The following is a 22,331-nucleotide window of genomic DNA, read 5'->3' on the forward strand; positions in this document are numbered from 1 at the left end:
CAGAAGCTATTCTCTCTATTGCTTTGAGTCATAATTGTTCAAATCCTTGCTCTAGTGTGATGACAGCTGGGATAATACATATGTCATTGTAGATGCTCAAGGACATCAGAAACATCTGAGTGGGAAATAACCTGAGACTTAGGATAAACCTGCACTATTCTGGAACAGTAGCTGAAAACCACGAGGGATAACCTACAGCATCTTAAATGGCAGTAGATGCTGACATACAAATAAATATCATGCCTTAAGACCTGCGTCTGCAAATAAGAATGTCTTAAAATTTAAGTTCACCCTGCTGTTCAGTGAAACAGAAGAGCTATTCACACAAGGAAAGATGAGCAGATTATTCAGTTTATGTGGCAGGAGTCTGAGATGGGAGAGGATTATTGATGGCACATGTTCTTCTGGCCTACTTAGTTTTCACTATCACACCGACAGGAACTTTTTCTCTTTGTGTCTTAGTTCACAAATCTTAGAGATAATATCACAGTATTTAAATAACTGAGGAGAGCTCTGCAAGAGCAAATCAATATTTCTAGACAGCATTTTCTATGTAGTCATTACAGAACTCTGTTTTCATTCCCTGGATGTCCCATTTACAAATATGGAGACTGCAGCAGGGTATGAGAACAGTTTTATTGGCAGGAGAATTAGATAGATTGGATGGATTAATATGGATTTGATAGCTCATAAGAATGAAATAAAAAAACAATAACAAATGAAATATAAATAGGGGAAGTCTCCTTGGGAACCAAGCCAAAAGTGCAGCTGTCACAGTATAATCTACCTACAGATTAAAATAGATCCCTGAAAGTTATTTTTTCCAGCCACTGAAATGAAACTTTTTCAGTGGATTACAGTGTCATTTGACTGAAGCTGTCAACTAAAATTTACACTAACAAAATGACATATGTAATGAAAAATATATTGGTGATATTTATAACAGCTTCTCAGATTTTAGGAGGCCAGGGGCTGTACTTTTGTGTATGCATCTTTCTTGCATGTGGAAGCATTTTGAAGTTATTCTTCTCTCTCTCACTGCTAAATGGAAGAGCAATAAGGTTTCTGTTATTAAAGGCTTAAATTTGGGAGATATATGGCATGTATAGTATGGAATCATATGTGGCTGATTCAGATGGTTGCAAGACTAAACAAATTATTGATGGCTGGTTGGACCAGATGATCGTAGAGGTCTTTTTCAGCTTTGAAACTGATGATCATAAAATCAATGATTTTATGATTTGCTGAAGAAATCAGGTGAAATCAGTCAGAAAATACACACTCCATTAAGTATACTGGTCCTGCATCATCCCATCTACATTTAAATTCTAATGATTTTTCTTCTCAGTTCATTATGAGGCAGGAAAGCACCTAGGGCTTTCAGGAGCAAGAAATGTTTTATTTAGTTTCTCACATTCTCTGCTAAATATCTCTCAATCAGTCTGCTTAGCACACAGCAGTTCTATATAATTGGGAAGAAGATCCATTTGAATCTTGATTAAACTAGGCTCCATTTGATGCACATACAAGAATAGGGAAAGTAGGGAACCCATATAAAAATTATCCAGAAATAACACTCTTGTTGTATCCTGGAAAATCTTTCTATCCAATTCTGTTTGTTTTCCATAAGATGTTGATTTTGTTACTTATCTGATTACATAAATGAGATAGAAACAAAGATGGATCTGTTAAGTAGACTGTTCACTTGAAAATGAGTACCACTATCAAATACAATATATATATGATAGCAGTATAATTTTTCTCAGCATCCAGAGGACAGATTACTCACACTTCCACGTTGTATAAAAATGTCACAAGAATGATTTATTTCTCATCAAATCTTCAAACCAAGAGCACTCAGTATTTTTGAAGTCGCAATAGCAAGTTCGTGCTTAAAATATGTCTTTCTAACTTGCTGTAATAACCTCGTAGTGACAGAGAGATTTAAAAAATCTGCAGTGAGGCAATAAATTGCTAGGATATGAACTGTGTGAACCAGCGTTTTTTCACGATTCTCATTGTAAAAAACTTGTTATTAAACAATACAAGGCTTCATCCAGCACTGGAAGCCAGGAGATAGTATTATTATGATTGTTATTTAAAGTCAGAGTTACTCTCTGGTCAGTTGGACTTTGTCATCTGACATCTGGGAAGAAAATTCTCTAACTCCAATCTGATGTTGGAATGTGGCATTCCTTTATTTCTCACTATGCACACCAAGCAACTCAATAAATCAAGCGTGCGTGCGCTCTTACAGTTCAGGTTCTACATTTAAACAGTTAAGACATACATAGGCAATACATTGGTATACATATTCATTTTTTGTCAAAGAACTCATGAATGTTTGCTGATGTCCCTTTGAACATGTGAGGTTCATCTCAGGTGGTTATACAACCACCCACTTCCTCCTTTTTATTTCTCCTTCAGCTTCATCACAGTGACCTTTGGCCAATCTTTAGCTGTTTCTTCACAGTTTGTCAACTTTCCATTGCTTGTTATGCGACTTTCTTTCTTGGTGCACTATAACTCAAAACAATTTATGTGGAACTCAAGAAAAAAGCCCTTGCACCTGGTGGATGTAAGGATAAAAGTCTTATTGCAAGTTCAGTGCTTCTGTGAAGCAGGATAATTGAGAAAAACAAGTCTGTTCACATAACAAGTAAAGCTAAACTGGAAAGTTTTAGAACTAGCATACATTGATTCCTTTTACTAAATTAATGTATTGCTCCTTAAATACATTGGTCCTTATTGCTAAGCCAACTTATATCAAGTTGTGCTTCAAAATAAATGCATTCACAATATCGTATATCCGTAACATAAGCACAAGAACAAATATTTCTATTGTGAATTATTTTCATTAGACTTATATCCCTATTCCTAATGTGCCAAAACAGTCAAGATGAAAGGTGGCAGCAAGCACTTCTCAAATGGGTTTTCCATTTCAATTTTCTAATTCAATGACTGCAGACAAATCAATATTTAGTTATACATTAAATAACAAGCTCTTGTTTGTGATGCCAGAGGTTTCTCAAGGATAAGATTAAATATATGTGGTTGATTTAGGTGTCAGGAAAGAAAAATGACATAAATTCCAAGACAAATATCTGCATATTCTCTGTTGTTGAAATGAAGGGTACAAAACTGAGATTGGCTAGCAATTCCTCTCTCCCACCTCAACTATAATACCAAATACTTGTAACCACAAAACTTCATTAATTTACCTATGAACAAGAAAACGCCCAGACTGACAGATGTAGAATGCATTATCCCAGTAAACGACATTTCAAGAGCTGAGCTTTAGTTTTTGGAAGGCAAGCTTTATTTGGTTTGTCTTCATTAGAAAGCTTCATGGTTCTACAGAGATCTCCTGAGCCGTGCCTCCCCTAGTCATCAGGGGTCGCTTCCGCAATGGAATCATCCAAGACTCAGAGGAATAACATAAATCAATTTATTGAGAGCTTTCTAACAACAACTAGTACTCTACTTGGAGGTAGAACTGGCTAATTTGCTATTAACTATTAGTAAGCATTGCAGATAAGAGTATTTTAGCACAAGAGTTATATATATGCTAAAAGTTCTAAGACAATACCTAAGCAGTGGATACTACAAAGAGTGAATGAATAAAAGAGGATAAGAAAAAAGATGGAAAACGGGGAGAGACAGACAGACAGACAGATATGCAAACACAACACAGTGAAGTGTTTCACCTCTCCTCAATCCAGTGATACCTTACTGTCAAAGGGTACTTTGGTAGTGACAGGTCATGCAAAGATGTGACAGTCAGTTGATGACAATGATAAACGTACACATTCTCTTACTTACAGTCCAGAGTGGTCAAGACTGCTCCTTGGAGTCAGAGCTTCCAGCTTCAGGGATCTTCTGTTTCCATCTTCCAGTCCTTACAAATTTAAATCAGCAGAGACGAGGAAGCAGGGAGACACCAGATTGTACCTTGCCTTCACAGGACACAGTGGTATCATCTCCCTGCTTTCCTGTATTAAGCTGAAAATATTTGCTCCCAGACCACGTCTTCAGCCAGAAAACACTCCTGAGTCTTCCCATTCAAGAGCAAACAGCTTTTGGCTCTGTCCAAATAAATGCTTTTGAATGTAAAACAGTCCACGAAGTGTTGCTGATTGTCTCACATACATTTGAGACAATGCATTCCTTACAAGTCTCAGACAACAAGTTCTGATCCAAAGCTCCCTGCCTACAAAAGAACTTCCATTGACTTCAGTAGGTTTCAAAGCCTACTTATTGTTCCCTTGAACAAAAACCATATCAGTATGTTATAAAACAAACAAAAAAAAGTATGATGTGCTTTACTTTTTAATGGAATAAAGTTGATGCTCAACACAATTAGATTGAGCCTCTTTATTTCCATACTAAAATACTCTTACACTTTTAAAACAGATCTCCAATTCTTCATGTACTCTTTAAAGCCATTTCTTGTTATGAGTCATATCTCCTAATGTCCTCTTTGCTCCAGAAAAATATTAGACCTGAGCAATTTTCACATGATCAACTTTCCCAAGCCCAGCCATATACTTCCAGGACTGGCAGCAGCCTGCACACATATGCTCAGAAGACCTTATCCAAGAACACCTGACAGTTCCCACTTTCATGCTAGAACAATCTGGAGAACTGTAGTAGAGAGAATTTACACAACAACAAAAGATGATCAAAATACAACATGATTTAGTGAGGAAATATAGGTGGTAGGAGGACATTTAGGCTAGATGATCTTGGAGGTTTTTTCCAACCTTGGTGATTCTATGATTCCAATACCAGTTGTTGACCATGCAAAGTGAACATAATCCAGAGGCTTCACTGAAATCCTGGGCTAATCTACAGTGTTCATAAGATTCAGAATAATCCTAAAAATGTATTCTGGTCTCAGCTACTCATGACACTCAGAATAGCCTTGAAAATGTGTTTGTACAGATCTCCATTTTCCCAGTTTCACCAGAGGAAGTAGAAATATCTGGATTCCATGAAAAATGATTACTGAACGATTTGCCCAGCTGAAACCCAGAAGCAGCAGAATTTTTGCAAGTCTGTACTCTTATTTCCATTTTGACCTCTTCTACATTGCACTACAGAAGTAAAGATAACATAACAAACACTGAAATGCTTAAAAATAAATTAAATATAGTTAATTCAAAAATAACCTGAAGTATAAAATAAGTGGTAAGCATAATAGCAATAGCATAAACAGGTAAAGTAAAAGGACACAGTCTGCATATAGTCTTGAGCATACTGCAATGAATATATCCATGTAATTAAAGATTAAATTTTGATCTCATTACAGTGAACAGAAATTTCTCACAGACTTAGATAAGTTGTGATTTCACCTACTATCACTACTGTAGTGTAGAATCATACCTAACAATCGCGTTTCTTGTGTTTTGAAGCTTGATAAGAATGTGACTCTGTTGGATATCTTGCTTTAACACAAGCCATAAAATTTCAACGAATGATATTCTGTAGCTAACACAAAGAGTAATGATAGCAGTGTAGCACTTTTCTAGAAAAATGCTTTAAGGACTTTAGATAACAGAAAATTTACCATGTCCTTTGGCTGTATCCTCCAATGGTTAAGTGCAAATCCTATAGAGTATTTCCAACTAATTTATATTTTAATTCAGCAGACATCAGCATTTAACTCTGGGACATTTATATCTATGCCTGATGGAGATAGAGTTGTTTGGTGTCAGATGTCATTCCGGTCCACATATCCTTAGGGATGCTAGTTAAAACATCTTTTCATCTTGTCTGTAAGAAGCCAAATAAATTGAACTGTTTTTTCTAATCATGATAAGTCTAGTATTTTTGAGCTATAAAATTAATTTTTAAGTCTTCTGTGAAAATTGTCCCACTCTTCTCATTTTGAAAATATTTGTCCCAGGACTGGATGTGGTAATGGTAGTTATCAAAACATCTTTGTTTATCAATTTTCTTCATTTTCTAAGCAAAAGTATGTCTACAACATACTTCAGAGCAATGCAGTGATTCATTTAATGACTGATTTATCTAGCATTTAACAAGCTTAAGTGAGATGGGGCATAATGTGAAATAAGCCAGCCAGAGAGTGTGCACGAATTAAGTAACAGCAGATCTGAACATGTTTTAAGTGCCCAGGACTTAAACCACAGGAAACATGTAAACCATAGCTAATATCTGACTGTAAACAGAAAAAGAAGCAGTGTATACAGAAAAAGAAAAATCACTTTTTCCATTAATAGCAGAGACTTTCCTTCTAACATGAATTATTTAAAATCCCTACAGAGACATTATTTATTTCTATAAAGTATTGCCGTGCTGCAATATATTATTCAAAAGGAGAGCAACAGAAAGGCAGACTCACACCATTTTCTAGAGCAGAGCTATGAAATACATCTGCTTGTTTAATGCATTAGTAGTCAGTTTAGCCATAGCAACTAAGCTCTGGTACTCAATCAGAAGTCACAAGAAAATTTTCTTAGCTCAGAGCTGAAAAAATATGACGATGTAATATAAAAAGCTATTGACAGGAGAGATTTTGAAAATAAATCAGAGCTTATATTGATCAAGTAGATAATTCCTTTAACCCTAAATGACCCTTCCAAATGTAAAGAATAGAAATTCTGATTTTCCTGAGCCAAGTGATAAAGAGCCCCATCAAGAGGGAAGGCAAGGAGAAAAGAAGGCAAGAGACTGGCAAGGCTGAATCAAGACATACTGTAAGTAAGTACTTGTAAGTGAAGAGCAAGAAGAAAATGCACAGGTAGTGAAAGTGGGGATAGATAGCCTGGGAAGATTATAGGAATGCTGCTAAGGATGTGGATCAGGATGCTGTGAAGGGACAAGGCCCAACTGGAACTGGATTTGGCAAGGGGTGCAAAGAAGAAAAATAAAGGCTCTCACAGATACATCAACCAGAAAAAGTCCACATCAACATGAGCAAGATAGTAGAAAAAGAAGGAGAAGGCTGAGGTACTCAACAATTTCTTGCCCCAGTCTTCACTAATGACTGCTCTTCACACAGCCTTCCAGTGAATGATTCAGAAGGTGGGGACTGGGGGAGCAATGTCCCTCCCTCTGTAAGCATAGATCAGACTTGTGACCATCTGAGAAACCTGAACATTAAGTGTATGGGTCCTGATGAGATGCATCCTAGAGTTCTGAGGGAGTTGGCTAATGCACCAAGACACTCTCAGTGGCATTTTAGAAGTCATGGCAGTCAGGCAAAGTTCCTGGTGACTGGGAAAAAAGGCAATATCATGCTCATTTTTAAGAAGAACAGAAAAGATGACCCAGTGAACTACCAACCTTTTAGCCTCACCTCAGTGACAGCAAAGATCAGGGAGCAGATCCTCTTGGAAGCTAAGATACTAAGGATACTAAGACATATGGAAGCCAGGGATGCGATACGGGATAACTAGCATGGCTTCACCAAGGACAATTTCTGCCTGAACTACCTTGTGGTGTACTACCCATAATGCCATAACTGCATCAGCAGACAAAAGGAACCACTGATGTCATCTGTCTGGACTTCAGTAAGCTCTTTGACATGGTCCCCTACAACATCCTTCTCTCTTTTAATGGTGTGGATTTGACAAGGGGACTGCTCAATGAACAAGGAACTGGTTGCAAGTTCATACTCAGAGATAGGTCATCAATGGCTCAGTGTCCAGACAGAGACCAGTGACAAATGGGTTCCTCAGGGGTCAGTGCTTTTTCACATACTCATCAATGACATCACTAGTGGGACAGGGGTACTCTCGGCAACTTAGCAGATGACACCAAGCTGTACAGTGCACTCAACACACCTGAGGGACAGAGTGCCATCCAGAGAGACCTACATAGGCTCCAGCACTGGGTGCAAGAGAACTATGAGGTTCCACAACGGCAAGTGCAAGGTCTTGCACCTGGGTTGAGGCAACACCCAGTATCAATACAAGCTGGGGGATGAAAGGATAGAGAACAACTGTGCCAAAGGGGACTTGAGGGTACTGGTGGATGATAAGCTGGCCTAGAAAGCCAACTGTATTCTAGGCTGCATCAAAAGAAGCATGGCCAGCAGGTTGAGGGAGGTGATCCTGCCTCTCTACTCTGTGCTGGTGCGGCCTCACCCAGGGTACTGTGACCAGATGTGGAGTCCTCAGCACAGGATAAATTTGTTGCAGCACATTCAGAGCAAGGCCACAAAAATGATCCAAAGATTGGAATACCTGCCCTATGAGAACAGGCTGAAAGAGCTGGGGCCGTTCAGCCTGGAGAAGAGAAGGCTCTTGGGAGACCCAATGGCAGCCTTTCAGTATCTGAAGGAGGTCTATAAAAAAGAAGTGGACAGACTCTAGCAGGATCTGTTATGATAGGACAAGGGAAAGTGGTTTCAAATTACAATAGGGGAGATTTAGATACATTATAAGGAAGAAGTTTCTACAATAAGAGTGGTGAGACACTGGAACAGGTTGCTCAGAGATGTGGTATGTGCCCCATCCCCAGAGACATTCAAGATCAGGCTGGATGGAATTCTGAGAACTTGATCTATATGTAAGTATTTCTGTTCATTGCAGGACTGTTGGACTAGATGACCTTTAAGGGTCCTTTCCAACTCAAATGACTCTCTAATTCTATAATGTATTTCCAATGTGAACGTGTTTATATTCTCCTTACCCTGTACAATTGCTGTTTTGGCATCAATTTTTATTCATGTTAAAGAAACAAGAACAAAATAATCTTTATTTATTTCATTCTAACATTAAACCTAAAAACATCAAAACTCAACATGAAATAGGTTCTTTCCATTGTATGGCAGCACATGTTAGGCAAATTAATGACCTGTGAAAGTCATAGAATCATAGGATCATAGAATCACAAGGTTGGAAATGACCTGTAAGATCATCTAGTCCAACCGTCTTCTCATCACCATTGCCACCACCAGTACTAAACCATATCGCGCAGCACGTCATCCAGACGCCTCTTGAACACTGCCAGGGATGGTGACTCCACCACCTCCCTGGGCAGCCATTCCAGTGCCTGACCACCCTCTGAGAGAAAAAGTTCTTCCTTATGTCCAACCTAAACCTCCTCTGATACAACTTGCGGCCATTCCCCCAGGTTCTGTTCGTTGCTGGGAGAAGAGGCCAAAGCCCTCCTCACCACAGCCTCCCTTCAGGAGGTTGCAGAGTGCAGTGAGGTCTCCCCTGAGCCTCCTCTTCTCCACACTGAACAATCCCAGCTCCCTCAGCCGCTCCTCATAAGACTTGTGCTCCAGAACCCTCACCAGTCATCTTTAGGTGCACCTCTAATTTTAATAACATGAAATTATATTGATTCCATTAGTATTTGATACAACTCATCTACTAAAAAAAACCAACCAAACAAACAAAAAAAAAAACAAAGAATAAAAGGTCTGCAGATATCTGAAAGAAGCATCAGAATTTCAAATGAAAGTAGTCAGAGTAAATAGTGTCCCTTTCCCCAGCCTCTGACGCGTCTCAATTTCCATTCAATATTTATCCAAATGTTTAATGTTTAGTTTTTTGATTGTTTTTGTTCGCTTTTTACATTGAGGCAAATTACACTGAGTTACTAGAGTAACACTGACCAGAAAAATATAGAAATTTACTGCACAGAAGGTACTTGAATATTTAGGCAGATACACATATTTTCTTCAGTACATCTACTTTTTTTCCTGTGCCTGTATTCCTTATTAAACACATTTCTTATTTAAATCCCTGGGGAAAAAAAATTACATAATGACTTCAGCTGACTTACACATTTAAAAACCTGCAATAGGTAAGGCAATGCATTAAACAGTCAAAACAGATTTGAAGTGGCTTGAGTGGCATCTAAAACAGTATTACCTATGCCTCTCCAGAAACTGAGAAGCTCAAAACTCAGTGCAAACCTTAAGTTTGCCTTGCACTGTGCCAGTGAGGTACACATCTCCTTGTGTTCCAAATGAGCAGTGTGGCTGAAGGTCTAAGCCAGTAAAAAATGCTGAGTTTATGGTCCTCACTTCTTATCTGCCTTACTATTTATTTACAGCCTCTGGCTTATAAGAGTTCTCGCTCTGATTTGATCTGCAATAACCTCTGTCAAGGACCCTGTCTGGCAGAAAAAGATCAGTGAAACACCATTGCCACGCTAAGGAAGGAGCATGTAGTGAGAATGACTTTGATCATTCTAAGGCATTGCCATAACTGCCAACCAAATTTACTCATTTCTTGTTGTATTAAAAAGGACAAAGCATTAAAGGCACCATGCTCCTGCTTTGTCCTACACTACTGTCATGCTCAGGAGGAGCTATGTTTAAACACCTACATTCTGTATTTTTTTAGCTTGCGCTCTCATGATTAGTCTATTGCAAATTTGTAAGTATTGTTCTGAGTAGAAACCGTCTTACTGTTCTGCAGTGTTACAGCATTTAGCACAAAAGGCCATTGTCCAACACTGGACAAGGTTTTTAATACAGTTGATACATCACTGCAGTAATACAAAAGATAAATATTATGTAGGTTGCTTCAAAAGTAATGCCTCATTAATTTCCATGGAAACTAGAACACACTGAGAGCTCAATAATACTACTTGATAGAGCACAGTACATTATTTTTCAACACAGCCACCACCATTAGCTATGCATTTTCATCAGTAATGAACTGCATGTCCCACCTGTGAAAACCTGCAACAGAAGAGGTGACTCACTGTTTCTGCCACTGCTCCTGAAATGCACCACCCACCAACTCACTGTGCTAACATTCACTGTTGGATCTCCACAGACACTCAGCAAGAGCCCACGAATGTCAGCAGGTGCCATTTTTTCCACATGGAGGAATTTTATTGCATACCTTTTCCTCGTACACACGCCCATGTCAGACTCAATTTTATCCAACTGCCCTTCTGCTCTCATCTGTTGCATGGCAACAAAATTTAATGGAATATTGAAAGGAAGGTTCAACCTCTACTGCCATACCACCAACATCCACCTCTGACATTGCTGGCCAACATAATAAAATGGGAGACATCACTTTCAAAGCAATGCACAAGAATTGCTTATGAGGACAGCACATCCCCTTCATTATTCTGCTCTTAGTAAACACAACAGTAAAGATCTGTTGACTTCAGATGTTGCAAGGCTAAGCCTTACAGCATTGCTATCGCTTACCATTTTGAAAATCTTTCTTATAAAATGACTCGAGCATAAAGAAAAACCTTAGCTTAGTAGTGTATACAAACAGAATGGTTTGATAACAACACAGATGTAGATACACCTGCACTGAATAAAATGTGTCTGTATGCATACTGTATACATTATTATATAATTACACATCATTTTTCTGAGAATTCTAAGACATGGTACACAGTGTATTTGCTTTTAGATTGATATGCCTGCTAATCTCAGCACTACTGTCAAGATTGGTAGCATTATTCAAGTGAACAGTAATTTAAAAGAAATAGCATTTTATTGAACTTCTGCTTAAATCCCAGTAATTTCAGATAAAGACTGTGTGGTTGGTGTGATGTGACTTGAGAGCTGAAGCTGCAGGTTCCTCAGAAATTGCCGTGTACTTTCATCTGTGTGGTGTTCAAAGCCACACTGCGTGTTTATATTAAGATCAAAAGAAGTTAATGATTTTTCTAACGAAAAATAGCTGCAATGAAAAATCTTACATGTCACTTAATAACTGTATTTTAATATAAATTCATGACATTAAACTTTGTGTATGCAGAGGTTCTATATAATTCTCATTAAATAATGTAATATCTTTTTTCAAATATCATTTGACACCAGTAATTCCTTTTTTACTCTGTGTCTTATATTAAAATGACAGCCAAGTATTTCATATTAAGATTGCAGGTAGCTCAGTTCCAGCTGCTTGATTGAGCACCCCACTGGATGGCAGTAAAACACAACTTTGAAAAGAATCCAGCGTGGTTCTTTAACTTACTGATCTAAAAAAAACCCCTCTTTTAAATTCTCTTTTAAATTCTTAAAAATAATAATAATAATAATAAAAGTTAACAAAAAATAATAATGCTAGTTGAGAACAAAGACAAGCAACTAAAGCAAGAGGATTGAAACCTCACCATTCACTCATTGCTGTGTTCTGGTGCATTGTTTCATGCCTGGTCCTTGGAGGGAAGGGTGCATCCTACATCCCATAGACGTGGAAAGAAACGCAGGCTTCCCCCTCACTATAGGAGAAGCTAGAGCTGTCAGTGGAGCAGGAGCTAGATCTATTGCTAATCACAAATACTTGCCCTCTACTGGTGACAAGGACAGGAAATAAGTATCAACAACTTTAAAGTATTTCTTTGTGGGTATTTATTTTAACTCATAACCAAAACAACCCAAAACTTAACAAATAGAGTTGTTAAACCCTTAAAACATTTACTAACTGGACCCATTCTGAAATGCCTGATGTAGCCTATCACTTCAAGCTCTACCACAGAAATCTCAGTGGAGGACGTGTGTGCATAGGCATGCATGTGGATATTCCTGTGCTTGGGAGTTGTGCTCATGCAGATGTCTCACTAAGTCGGAAAAACAGAAGAGAGAGGAGAGAGGGCAGCACAGCCCTAGAACCCTGTTTTTTCCTCCTCCACCACACTCTGACGCCATCCCTGTTTCCAAAGTCACAGAACTGGTGACTGTATGCATAGGTAGCTCTGAAAGTAATGCCTCCTATTTGCTCCCACGGAAACCTAATGTCTGTCATTAATTTCCATGGAAACTAGAACACACTGAGAGCTCAATAGTACTACTTGATAGAGCACAGAACATTATTTTTCAACACAGCCACCACCATTAGCTATGCATTTTCATCAGTAATGAACTGCATGTCCCACCTGTAAAAACCTGCAACAGAAGAGGTGACTCACTGTTTCTGCCACTGCTCCTGAAATGCACCACCCACCAACTCACTGTGCTAACATTCACTGTTGGATCTCCGCAGACACTCAGCAAGAGCCCACGAATGTCAGCAGGTGCCATTTTTTCCACATGGGGGAATTTTATTGCACACCTTTTCCTCATACACACGCCCATGTCAGACTCAATTTTATCCAACTGCCCTTCTGCTCTCATCTGTTGCATGGCAACAAAATTTAATGGAATATTGAAAGGAAGGTTCAACCTCTACTGCCGTACCACCAACATCCACCTCTGACATTGCTGGCCAACATAATAAAATGGAAGATATCACTTTCAAAGCCAACATAATATAACGGAAAGCATTACATTCAGACCAAACCTCTTATAGTGTCATTATTTTGCTATCAGTCATAGCACAATGCTATCTTTTCCCTTGTTTAAAATGCAAATAAAAAGCTAGAGAATTGTGTCTGATAGAACAAAGTAAGGGTTGCAGTACTCTTTTACTCCTGAAGTATTTTTGACATTCCCTCATAAGAGCTTCTTAGCAAACATAGTATGTTTCTTTATTACCTAAAATAACTAAGCTTTAGGTTTTATACTAGGTAATCTGAACCCAAATTGTAGATGATTGTAAAGTTAGACCTCAAAGCTGTTTTTGTATTGCATGGATAGAAGGCAGCCTGGTATTCTTCCAGCAACTAGTATTGCAAAGAAATAAGCTGGAACTTTATGTATCTAACATACCAATTTTATTTTAATTCCAGAATTCCCACAGAATTCCTTGTGGACACAATTAGCATTCTTAGGCAGGGATGACTGCTTTATTACGTATCCCTATAGCTTTTAAATGGAAATCTGGACCATTGCTATGACTCGAGGACACCCACAGAGCATTGACAGATAAACTGACAGACTGGTAATAGTCATTATGACTTACTAGTGTCTAATCAAACCCACCAGTCTGTTTCCATGTCATGATAAAAATAAATATTTAACACTTCCTGATTGACGTTGGAAATGTTGTCAATGTTGACAACTACCAGAGTACCTGGTAATATGCAGTTTAGTTTGTCATACACATGAAAGGAGAATCTAGAAGACAAATTCTGTGCATTAAAATGTATGAGGAAGAGTACTACTGCAGGTAAAGTGTTAAAATCATACATGCAGTTAAAATCTTGGCATTTGAGAGACTGGAGGATCAGGCTTTTTACATCCTTTCATCCATCTTTCCCTAATGTGACCCTCCAAACTCTATGCTATACAGTTTGATATCCCTTCTGTTAAGTACCATGGCACCTCTGAGAACTGAGTCATTGTTATTTGTATTCTGAAATAAGAATGTTTCCCACCTAAGTAACCCAGAGAAAAAAAAATAATAATAATAATAAAAAAATTGATGTTCTGCTTGTGCTATAAGCAATTAAAGGAAAAAAAAAAAGAAAAAAAAAAAGTAAAAACTCATCCTTATCACCTTCATAAATTACAAGCATCGAATCTACTGGGCTGTACTGAACTAGCTTAGTAGCACTATTATTAGCGTAGGCCATTTGTTATTTTTCTTCTCTCCACATGTTTCTGTTACATAAGAAAACTCAATAAACAGGAAAAAATGTTACAGGATAAAATGATTGCTGTGCTATACCAGGTAGTTTCCTATAGGATAAATTATTTAGCTATGTTGATTGCTTTAGAATGTGTTTCTTAGATTTCTCTAGGTATCATCACAATTAAGTTGAGCAGCATTTTTAAAAAGAAAATAATAAACATGAAGCACGAAAGTGTATGTCTTATTAATTTATGAGTTTTCAGAGAGAAGTGGTGAATGGACAATGCCTGCATTAGTCTCAAATTCCCAGTTATTCTCTTATGGGCAAAGCATGTAAATCTAGATTTAGCAGTACACAGGTCCCAAATTAAAATTATACATTTACTTACCATGCTGTTTTGTTGTTGATTTTGATGTTATTTCTGTTGTTTTAAATTATTATATGGAAGTAAGCAAGCAAAAGCTGAAATGATTCTGCAACAACCAGAAAGCACTCATATCCAATGTTGTACCTCCCACCTTTCTGTACCTTACAGATGGCAGATGTGGAAGGGCATCAGTGTTAACTGATATTTCCCCTTTATCGAAATGAAGCAGAACATATCAGCATATATCATATATATCGTGTTGGCATAAGCTTTGAAAAGGGGCTCTCATTTGGCATCACTGTAAGCAGGAGGATCGGTTCGAAATATTCATGGCTTCATTTCTGTGTTCGCAGATTGATCACTATCCTCCAGCAACTTACAGCCTGCCAGCAGCATCTGACATTCAGTTCAATTCCCCAAAAGCACTCTTCCTAGGAAAAGTCATAGGTAAGGTTTCACTGTATAATTGGTTAATTCATCAGGTATTTTCGGAGAATGGTAAGCATTGTAAGCACCTGGACAATGATGTGTGCAACTTCTGCAGCAGGACGCTGGCTGGACGTCACTGAGGTAACCCTCTGTACATTTCCTCCCCTTTATGAAACTCACCACCATTCCTCAGTGCAGCGTTTTCCAGACCAGCTCCCCAGATGAACTTGAGAGGCAATGCAGATTCATCTCAGACTGCGCTCATCTTCTTTTTAGGCCATCCTAGTTTCTCTGCTACTGACCTTTTAAATAAATTTCCAGGATTACCCACTTCAGGATTCAATGATTCCCCCAGCATTCACAGCAATCGAGGTACACTTTTTTCAGTTTTCAGAGGGAGAGGGTATTGATATTATGTCCTCTAAGTGCTTTGTAGGGTAATGTGATTGTCTGAACAAAGTGAAGTGCTTAATTCAGAAAACTGCAGACTTTTAAGTTGTGTAAGACAGCGATCTGTGAACCCCATGCACTATGTTTTGATGTGGAAAAGCAATTGACCTTGTAGCTAATGTGACTTTTCAAAGATGACACTTTTCCATTTGTTCTGCTTTTAAAATTTAATGTGTTACATTCCTGTGAAATAGGAAATCAAAGGTCTTTAAAATGACTGTACAGCAAGAGAGTTGTGAAGTATTCTCTGATGCTCTCAAGAGAGGTCAGCTGTGTAGAAAATAGAAAAAACTCTGTGGTATGATTTTGTGGAGTAACTGGAAATTATCTGCATTTTCATCTCTGGATCAGGGCAGTCAGACCAGAGCTGTCTTCATCTTCAGCCAGGCTGCTCTTCCATTAATTCAAGCAAGTAGATGAAGGACTTCAGGTGAAGCATTCAGCAACTGGAATAACACTGCTGGCAAAAAAAATTTCTCACAGATAATCGTTAGCAAAAATATCAAGATAAAAATCTATTAATTTGCTTAATGTAGCAGTTGTGGCCATCTCATATAATGGAATCATTGTCAAACAGGTTCTGTTTGCTTTAAGATGCTCTTCGGAATGATATGTGTGTCTAAGAAACTACCACAGTATGGAGTACTGCCTCCACAATTCAGTCTTCTAAATAACAATGGTGAATTATTGTTTGAATCCAGCTAAAACTGGCTCTTTCCCTATTATCCTGATGAGTTTTAGAAGAAGCAAGATGCATGGAGACAGACATACAAGAGGGAAAATACTTCTGTGAAAAATCTACATTGAAAGAGTGAAGGGAAAGTAAAGGACAACTCCTAAAAAAGTAGAAAACAACACACTGTGTACTGTGAAGTGAAAAGAAAGAATGGGAGAAACACAAAAGAGAAAGTAAGAAACACTGTGTGCTGAACTTAAGATATGCTGATGCAGAGTGAGTAGACAGAACTCCACAAGGAAAATCACCTTTCTTGCTTGTGAATTGCTGAACCAGTAACACAGGCAGGCAACAACACAGATGCAACAGTGACACAGATTGCAGGACTATTCTTTTTAAGCTGAATTTTTAACCCGTTCACAGCACAACACAGCACCTCCAAGCTGCCTCCAACATCACCCCATGTCCAAGTGCTGATTTCTTTGTTACATTTAAGCACTCTGATTGGAATTTTTCTCTAGACATTCTTGGAGAATAAAAGGGCTGCAAGAGCTCAGATGGGTCATGGCTCAACCTTTCTTATTCAGGCTACTTATTTTAGTTACTGAAAGGTCTGATATCCACCTCATAAATCCAAACAAAATGAATGATTGAGTCAGTTCTGTTTCTACAGATGTAGACCCAAGACAACTCACATTATTTGTTCGTTTGCAAAAAGTTAATTATATGGTTGAAAACAGAGTTTCAAGAATCCTATCCTATTTTCAGTTGGATCCTACCAAAGATGAAGTTTGGTATCAAAAGAACACTCATATTCACCCTGCTAGTATCTAGAGCCTGACTATAGGATTCACAGGGCTTTTTCAGAATAGGGAAATCAGGAAAAATAATAGTTAAGGCAAGTAAATATAATTTTATTTTAATAAAGGAAGTTTTAAATACGTTAAAACTCACAATTTATTTTCCTCTGGCTCTTCATAAATATAGTACATTGAAATTTGAAATTGAAAGCAAGTTCCAAATCTAACATTTGAAGGAATAACCACTGTTCTGATAGTATCTGTCCTATAAATGCATGGAATCATAGAATGGCTTGGAATGGAATACACATGGTGCAGCTGAAGGTTGTCATTACGAAACATTGCCACAGCAAATGCATCACCTTCAGCTCCCCTGCTAACTATGGGTCAGGAACAGGCAAAGGTCTTGCAATATCCTAATGGAGTAACTTATAAACAGATTATATTCCTGTTTTCCTCTGCTTCTTTATGATCTTAAGCCCCACAAAACTGCATCTCTGTTTCATGTTTTCATCCACTTCCATTGTTATGAACTGTTCTATTTGTTATATATTGTGTATCCTACTATCCCCAGGATTTATTCCTTCATTTTTTAAATGCTTGTTTTCCAAATTTGGATATGGGGAATTAAGATTCTTCTGGTTAATTTCTCTTCTTAATTCATTGTCTTCTGCAGAATAGGGTGTTTTAAGTAAGAGCAAGTCTGTAGTGAAGAAACAAACCACCAACGAAAAATATATTCCTTTCAACATAGAATATTCATATTTATCCTCAAAAACGTGAATTTTCTGGTGTAAAATTATCGTGCAGCTGACCACCACTATTCATCAGCTTCACTATGCAACTTTCAGCTGAATGAGGGAAGAGCACAGCTAACACTGTTAATACTGTTTCAGCAGTTTGAAGGACAAAGAAGATGCGGAATCTTTAAAGCTTGTAGTCATCACATCGTATGGGCTAGATGTATTCCAGAGGCTCAGAGCACCAATGGGATTTCTGGATGCATACACCGAGTTACAATTTGTGCCCATCTGCATTCTCTAAACGTGCAATATGGCAGTAGCCTCATATTTCACTGCCACTTGGCACTGACAGCATTCAGTTTCTGTTACTCCCATAGTGTGCAATTCTTCCTTGGTGGCAAGGCCCTGTTTTTAGAAACATGAGTTCTGGAATAATATTATTAAGGAACTGATCTGTCTGACTTAATTTCCATCTTTTGTTAGGGTTATTTGCATAGGAGCAGCAGCTTCTGCTGCAGCCTCGATTGCTGTGACAGCTCACCTGCTGCCAATCAGTGGTGGTCACTTGTATGGTACCTATGACAACGTAACACCATTCTGCGTTAGGAGTTACAACATCATGGCTGATACAGAAATCATCATGAAATATTTCTGTGCCTCATAACTACTGATAATATTATCTGTAAATCAGGAAGTCAGGCAAGAAACAAAAATAAATGATTGAATTGCAGAAGTAGTTAAGGAGTATTTCTTCTAGAAATTGAAGTACTTTCTGCTTTCCTGAAATAATTTTCAGAAAATGCAGTTGCTCACTAACTTTAAAAACAGTGATAGAAAACATATCCGATCTTCTGGAAACCATAAAGGTTTTCTGTGTGTCTAGCATTCTTACACGGCAAAACGAATTTCTGATTTGAGGTATGAAATAAAGATGAAGGAGATAAATAATCAACAATCTTGTATAACATGAATATGTAGTAAAAGCACTAGAGAAACGCAAGATTTTGTAAATTAAACAGAAGGGAATTGTTAATGTTTCAAGGAAGGTGATTAATCTGCTATTTAAACATGCTTAGGCTCTGATGGCTGACACAGACATGGTAAAAGGGAGAAGCTAGCTATCAGGATGACCAGCGTTAAAGAGAAGAAAAGTTAACTATGTGGCATGATGCACTGCATGTCACAGTTCAGATATGAACCTGAATTCCTGCTTGTGCTGCAACTTGAGACTCAGTACTGAGTCAGCTCAGAGCAGAGGTTCATTTTTCCTTCTAAATGCTGTGGTTTTGGACGCAATGCTAAGGTTTGTCTTTGTATCCTTTTTTGAAGACCTACAGCAATTTCTGTTACAGGAACTTTATATAAAGAGAACTGATGTCACAGATAGCCTGTACCGTATTATATAAAAGAAGGAGGAGTACTGTCACAATTGGAAAGATTAATGCAGCAGAAGGGCAATACAGGTGTGCAACAGCAAAGGGACCAGTGTGGATAGGACAGTATTTCAAAGGAAAGACTCCACAAGGGAGGGATCTCCAACCAGAGATCCTTCCACAGTGGCAGTCAGCCCTCAAAGGGGGTCTAAGAGAGGTGCAGCCAGGCCCTGCCCCTGCAATCACACAGCTGAATTGCCTTCACCTGTGCTCCCAGGCCTGACCAGGTTCTTTTCCCCAGGTGATCAGTGGGGTTTAGTGGTTTAAGCTGTGACTCAACAGTTCCCACACAAGTACTTCTGTTTTAATATGCATTACTAAAGAGTTAACTACACAATTCAACATAATTTTGTAAAAGTACCATTCTGCTGAACAGAAATAGTTTGAGGGTTTCTTAACAGCACGTTTTATTGAGCTTAGAAATGCTGATATCAGACTGGATTTGCTGTTGAGGTTGAGGAAGCAAAGGTAATACGTACCTTGTTTGCGGTCCACCTCCACCAACCACTCCAAACCAAATGATACCATTTCAGAAACACATATTTACATGGAAGCGTTAACACAGTATGTCTTCTATAGTACGTACAGATTATCATTTCAGAACTTCAACTAGCAGTGTAGACTCCATTAAACACCTCTGTCTCACCCTATTGTTTCTCAGGTTCTTCCAGAAGGAATAATAGAAAGAGAAAAAACTTTAGAGCCTGTAGTCCTGCTTCAAAGAGCAGCTGGCAGTGCTCTTCAGTAGAAGAGAAATTCAGGAAATCAACTCAGGACTTTCTCTGAGTAGGGATTGCTCAAAAAGAAGAGGTAGAAGGCCTGCTTACAGATCTGCTATTTCCTCGGTGTTCTCACTGTTTAGACATTTGCACTATGTCTATTTCTATTCAAGAACATTTACCATCTCCAAAAAGAGCATTTCAATAGCCTTGGAAAAAAATATCTGTACAAGACCTGGACATTGTCGTCATTGACAGTTTGAGTATGCTGCTTGATGTTGCCATACTCTGATATGAAGTTAACATCAAACAAAGGAATAATTTACCCCAGTTCCAGTTTAGGGTTAGGTCTCTGATGCTGCAAGGTGCTGTGCTCAGCACTTAGAATATAATTAAGAAATGTAAGTAGATTATGAATGTAATATAAAATTATGAATGTAATGTAAAGGTATTCTTTTGCTATACATCTTTGACATGTATCTGTTTCTACCTCACGATCATAATGAGGTTATCAGTCATTATATGTACCAACAATGTGGCAGCAAGGGCTCCACAGCTTTAGTTGGCTCTGTGGTTCTTTATTCTGACAGATAATCTGAGTGCAAGGTAGTTTATCAGACTTTCACAGATAACAAGCAGAAAACAGCTAGCATGCAGTAAATGCATCCACTAACTTACTTCAAAGTAACTCTGCCTACAACTTTATTTCTCGTCGTCGGCATTAATGTTCAGCACTGTAAACTCAGAGGGAGCAAGTATGAATATTGTCATATTAGGAAACTTTCTGATACAGTAGCAGCTGAATGTTAAAGATATACTTTCCCCTACATGAGTCACACGTTAATTATCACACAAAGGTGCAATATCTGGACACCTTCCCTTCTTTTTCTACCAAGTGCTTTCACACCAACACTGCATTAGCCTGGTTGGTGTGAACCCTACCCAAACTCCTCTGGGATTTAATATTACCTACCACTCCGGCCTCAGATCCATCTGTCTGTCCTCACTGTATTCTTTGAAGTGTTTCTGGTAGTGACAGAAACGTTTCACAACTCTTCTGGTTAAAAAAGAACCAAAATAAAATTTACCCATTTCTTTCTTTCAGACCCTCATTTCTGATTTAAGTGATTTTGCCAAGAAATTAGATCTGTAAGTTGTATGCAGAAAGGAACACCTCCACCTACAAGCCTCTCATCAGAGAGGAGGCCATAAAAGCACCTAGAAATGCCAGTGCCTCTTCAGTAATAGCTGTGGAAGAAATCAGGGCAGCTTCAGTGGATTTTGCCTTTTGTTTAAGAACTGGAATGAAGTGGAGTAAAACCAAGTTTTTTGTTGGTGTTGTTCACCTCTGTTCACTTGCGCTGCAACTTCTCTCTATTTTTCAGTCTCCTGTAGTATTCAGCTGCTGCTCCTTCTCCAGATGGCTGCTCCAAAGAAGTAGAAAGGCAGACCACAAAAAAGCTGAACTCAATTGGGTGCTACAGTAATTGCTGTGGTCATGATTATAGCCAGCTCTGCTCTTCAAAATGTAAAGTAAAGCTCAGCGCATCACCTCAAGTTGCCTCCTTCCACTAATTCCTCAGTCATTTTGTCTCTCAACCTGTCCTGTACTTTGTAGCTGGTGGCTGCCCTTGCACTTCCTTATTGCAGTACTCTCTGTAGAATGACTTCACTGATTATTGGTCCTCAGATCTTCTGTGGAGATCCCACAGCTCCAAAGGTTCATCTGCCTTTTTTATTTCATGACATTCTAGCATGCACACCAGTGTGAATGGATGTCAGAGTCTCACTGTTCTTATGATTTGCTTTTTTTTTCTCCTTTAAGCTTTAAGATGTCTCTGAAAATTGTTCCTTATAAGTCACTCCGAAAAAAATTTGTAGACAATATTCCCATTGCTCTTCCATTCTATGCAAAGTATGCATATGTTGATCCTGAAAAAAGTAAAATAGATGAGGAGACTGTAAATATACAGTTTACGCCATTTTGAAGAGGCATAAGTCTTATCTGACATTCAAAACCATGTGATAACAACATTGAAAAGTAATTGAATTTTTAAAAAATCATAATAAACTTCAGTAATTAAAATGATCTTTTCCTAACTTCTGCATTTCATTCTGGTGGCATGTCTTTGCCATAGAAGTTTTCCTTATTATAGGAAGAGAGAAATCTTTTCACCTCTACTGGGTTGTTTATAGTTCTATTCTATTTCAAATACAGCTGTTGCAAAAGGTCAGAGAGGGAAAATGAGCAAACTGAGATCTCCTAGGACATCAATGAAATCTGCTGCTGGTCCTA

At 38.2% G+C, this 22,331-nt stretch overlaps 1 protein-coding gene across 1 annotated transcript in view; it reads left to right on the plus strand.

Annotated features, from left to right (window-relative positions):
• The window catches only part of CNTNAP2 (contactin associated protein 2), a 663,767-nt gene that overhangs the window by 604,771 nt on the left and 36,665 nt on the right, over window positions 1–22,331 (plus strand). Inside the window, exon 21 of the mRNA XM_042886519.1 lies at window positions 15,139–15,232. Within this exon, the coding sequence (XP_042742453.1) occupies window positions 15,139–15,232 (94 nt within the window). The remainder of the gene's footprint in view (window positions 1–15,138; window positions 15,233–22,331) is intronic.

The sequence above is a fragment of the Lagopus leucura genome, unplaced genomic scaffold, assembly GCF_019238085.1.
Source record: "Lagopus leucura isolate 7727_CA_CO unplaced genomic scaffold, USGS_WTPT01 Super-Scaffold_100058, whole genome shotgun sequence".
Lineage (NCBI taxonomy): Eukaryota > Metazoa > Chordata > Aves > Galliformes > Phasianidae > Lagopus > Lagopus leucura.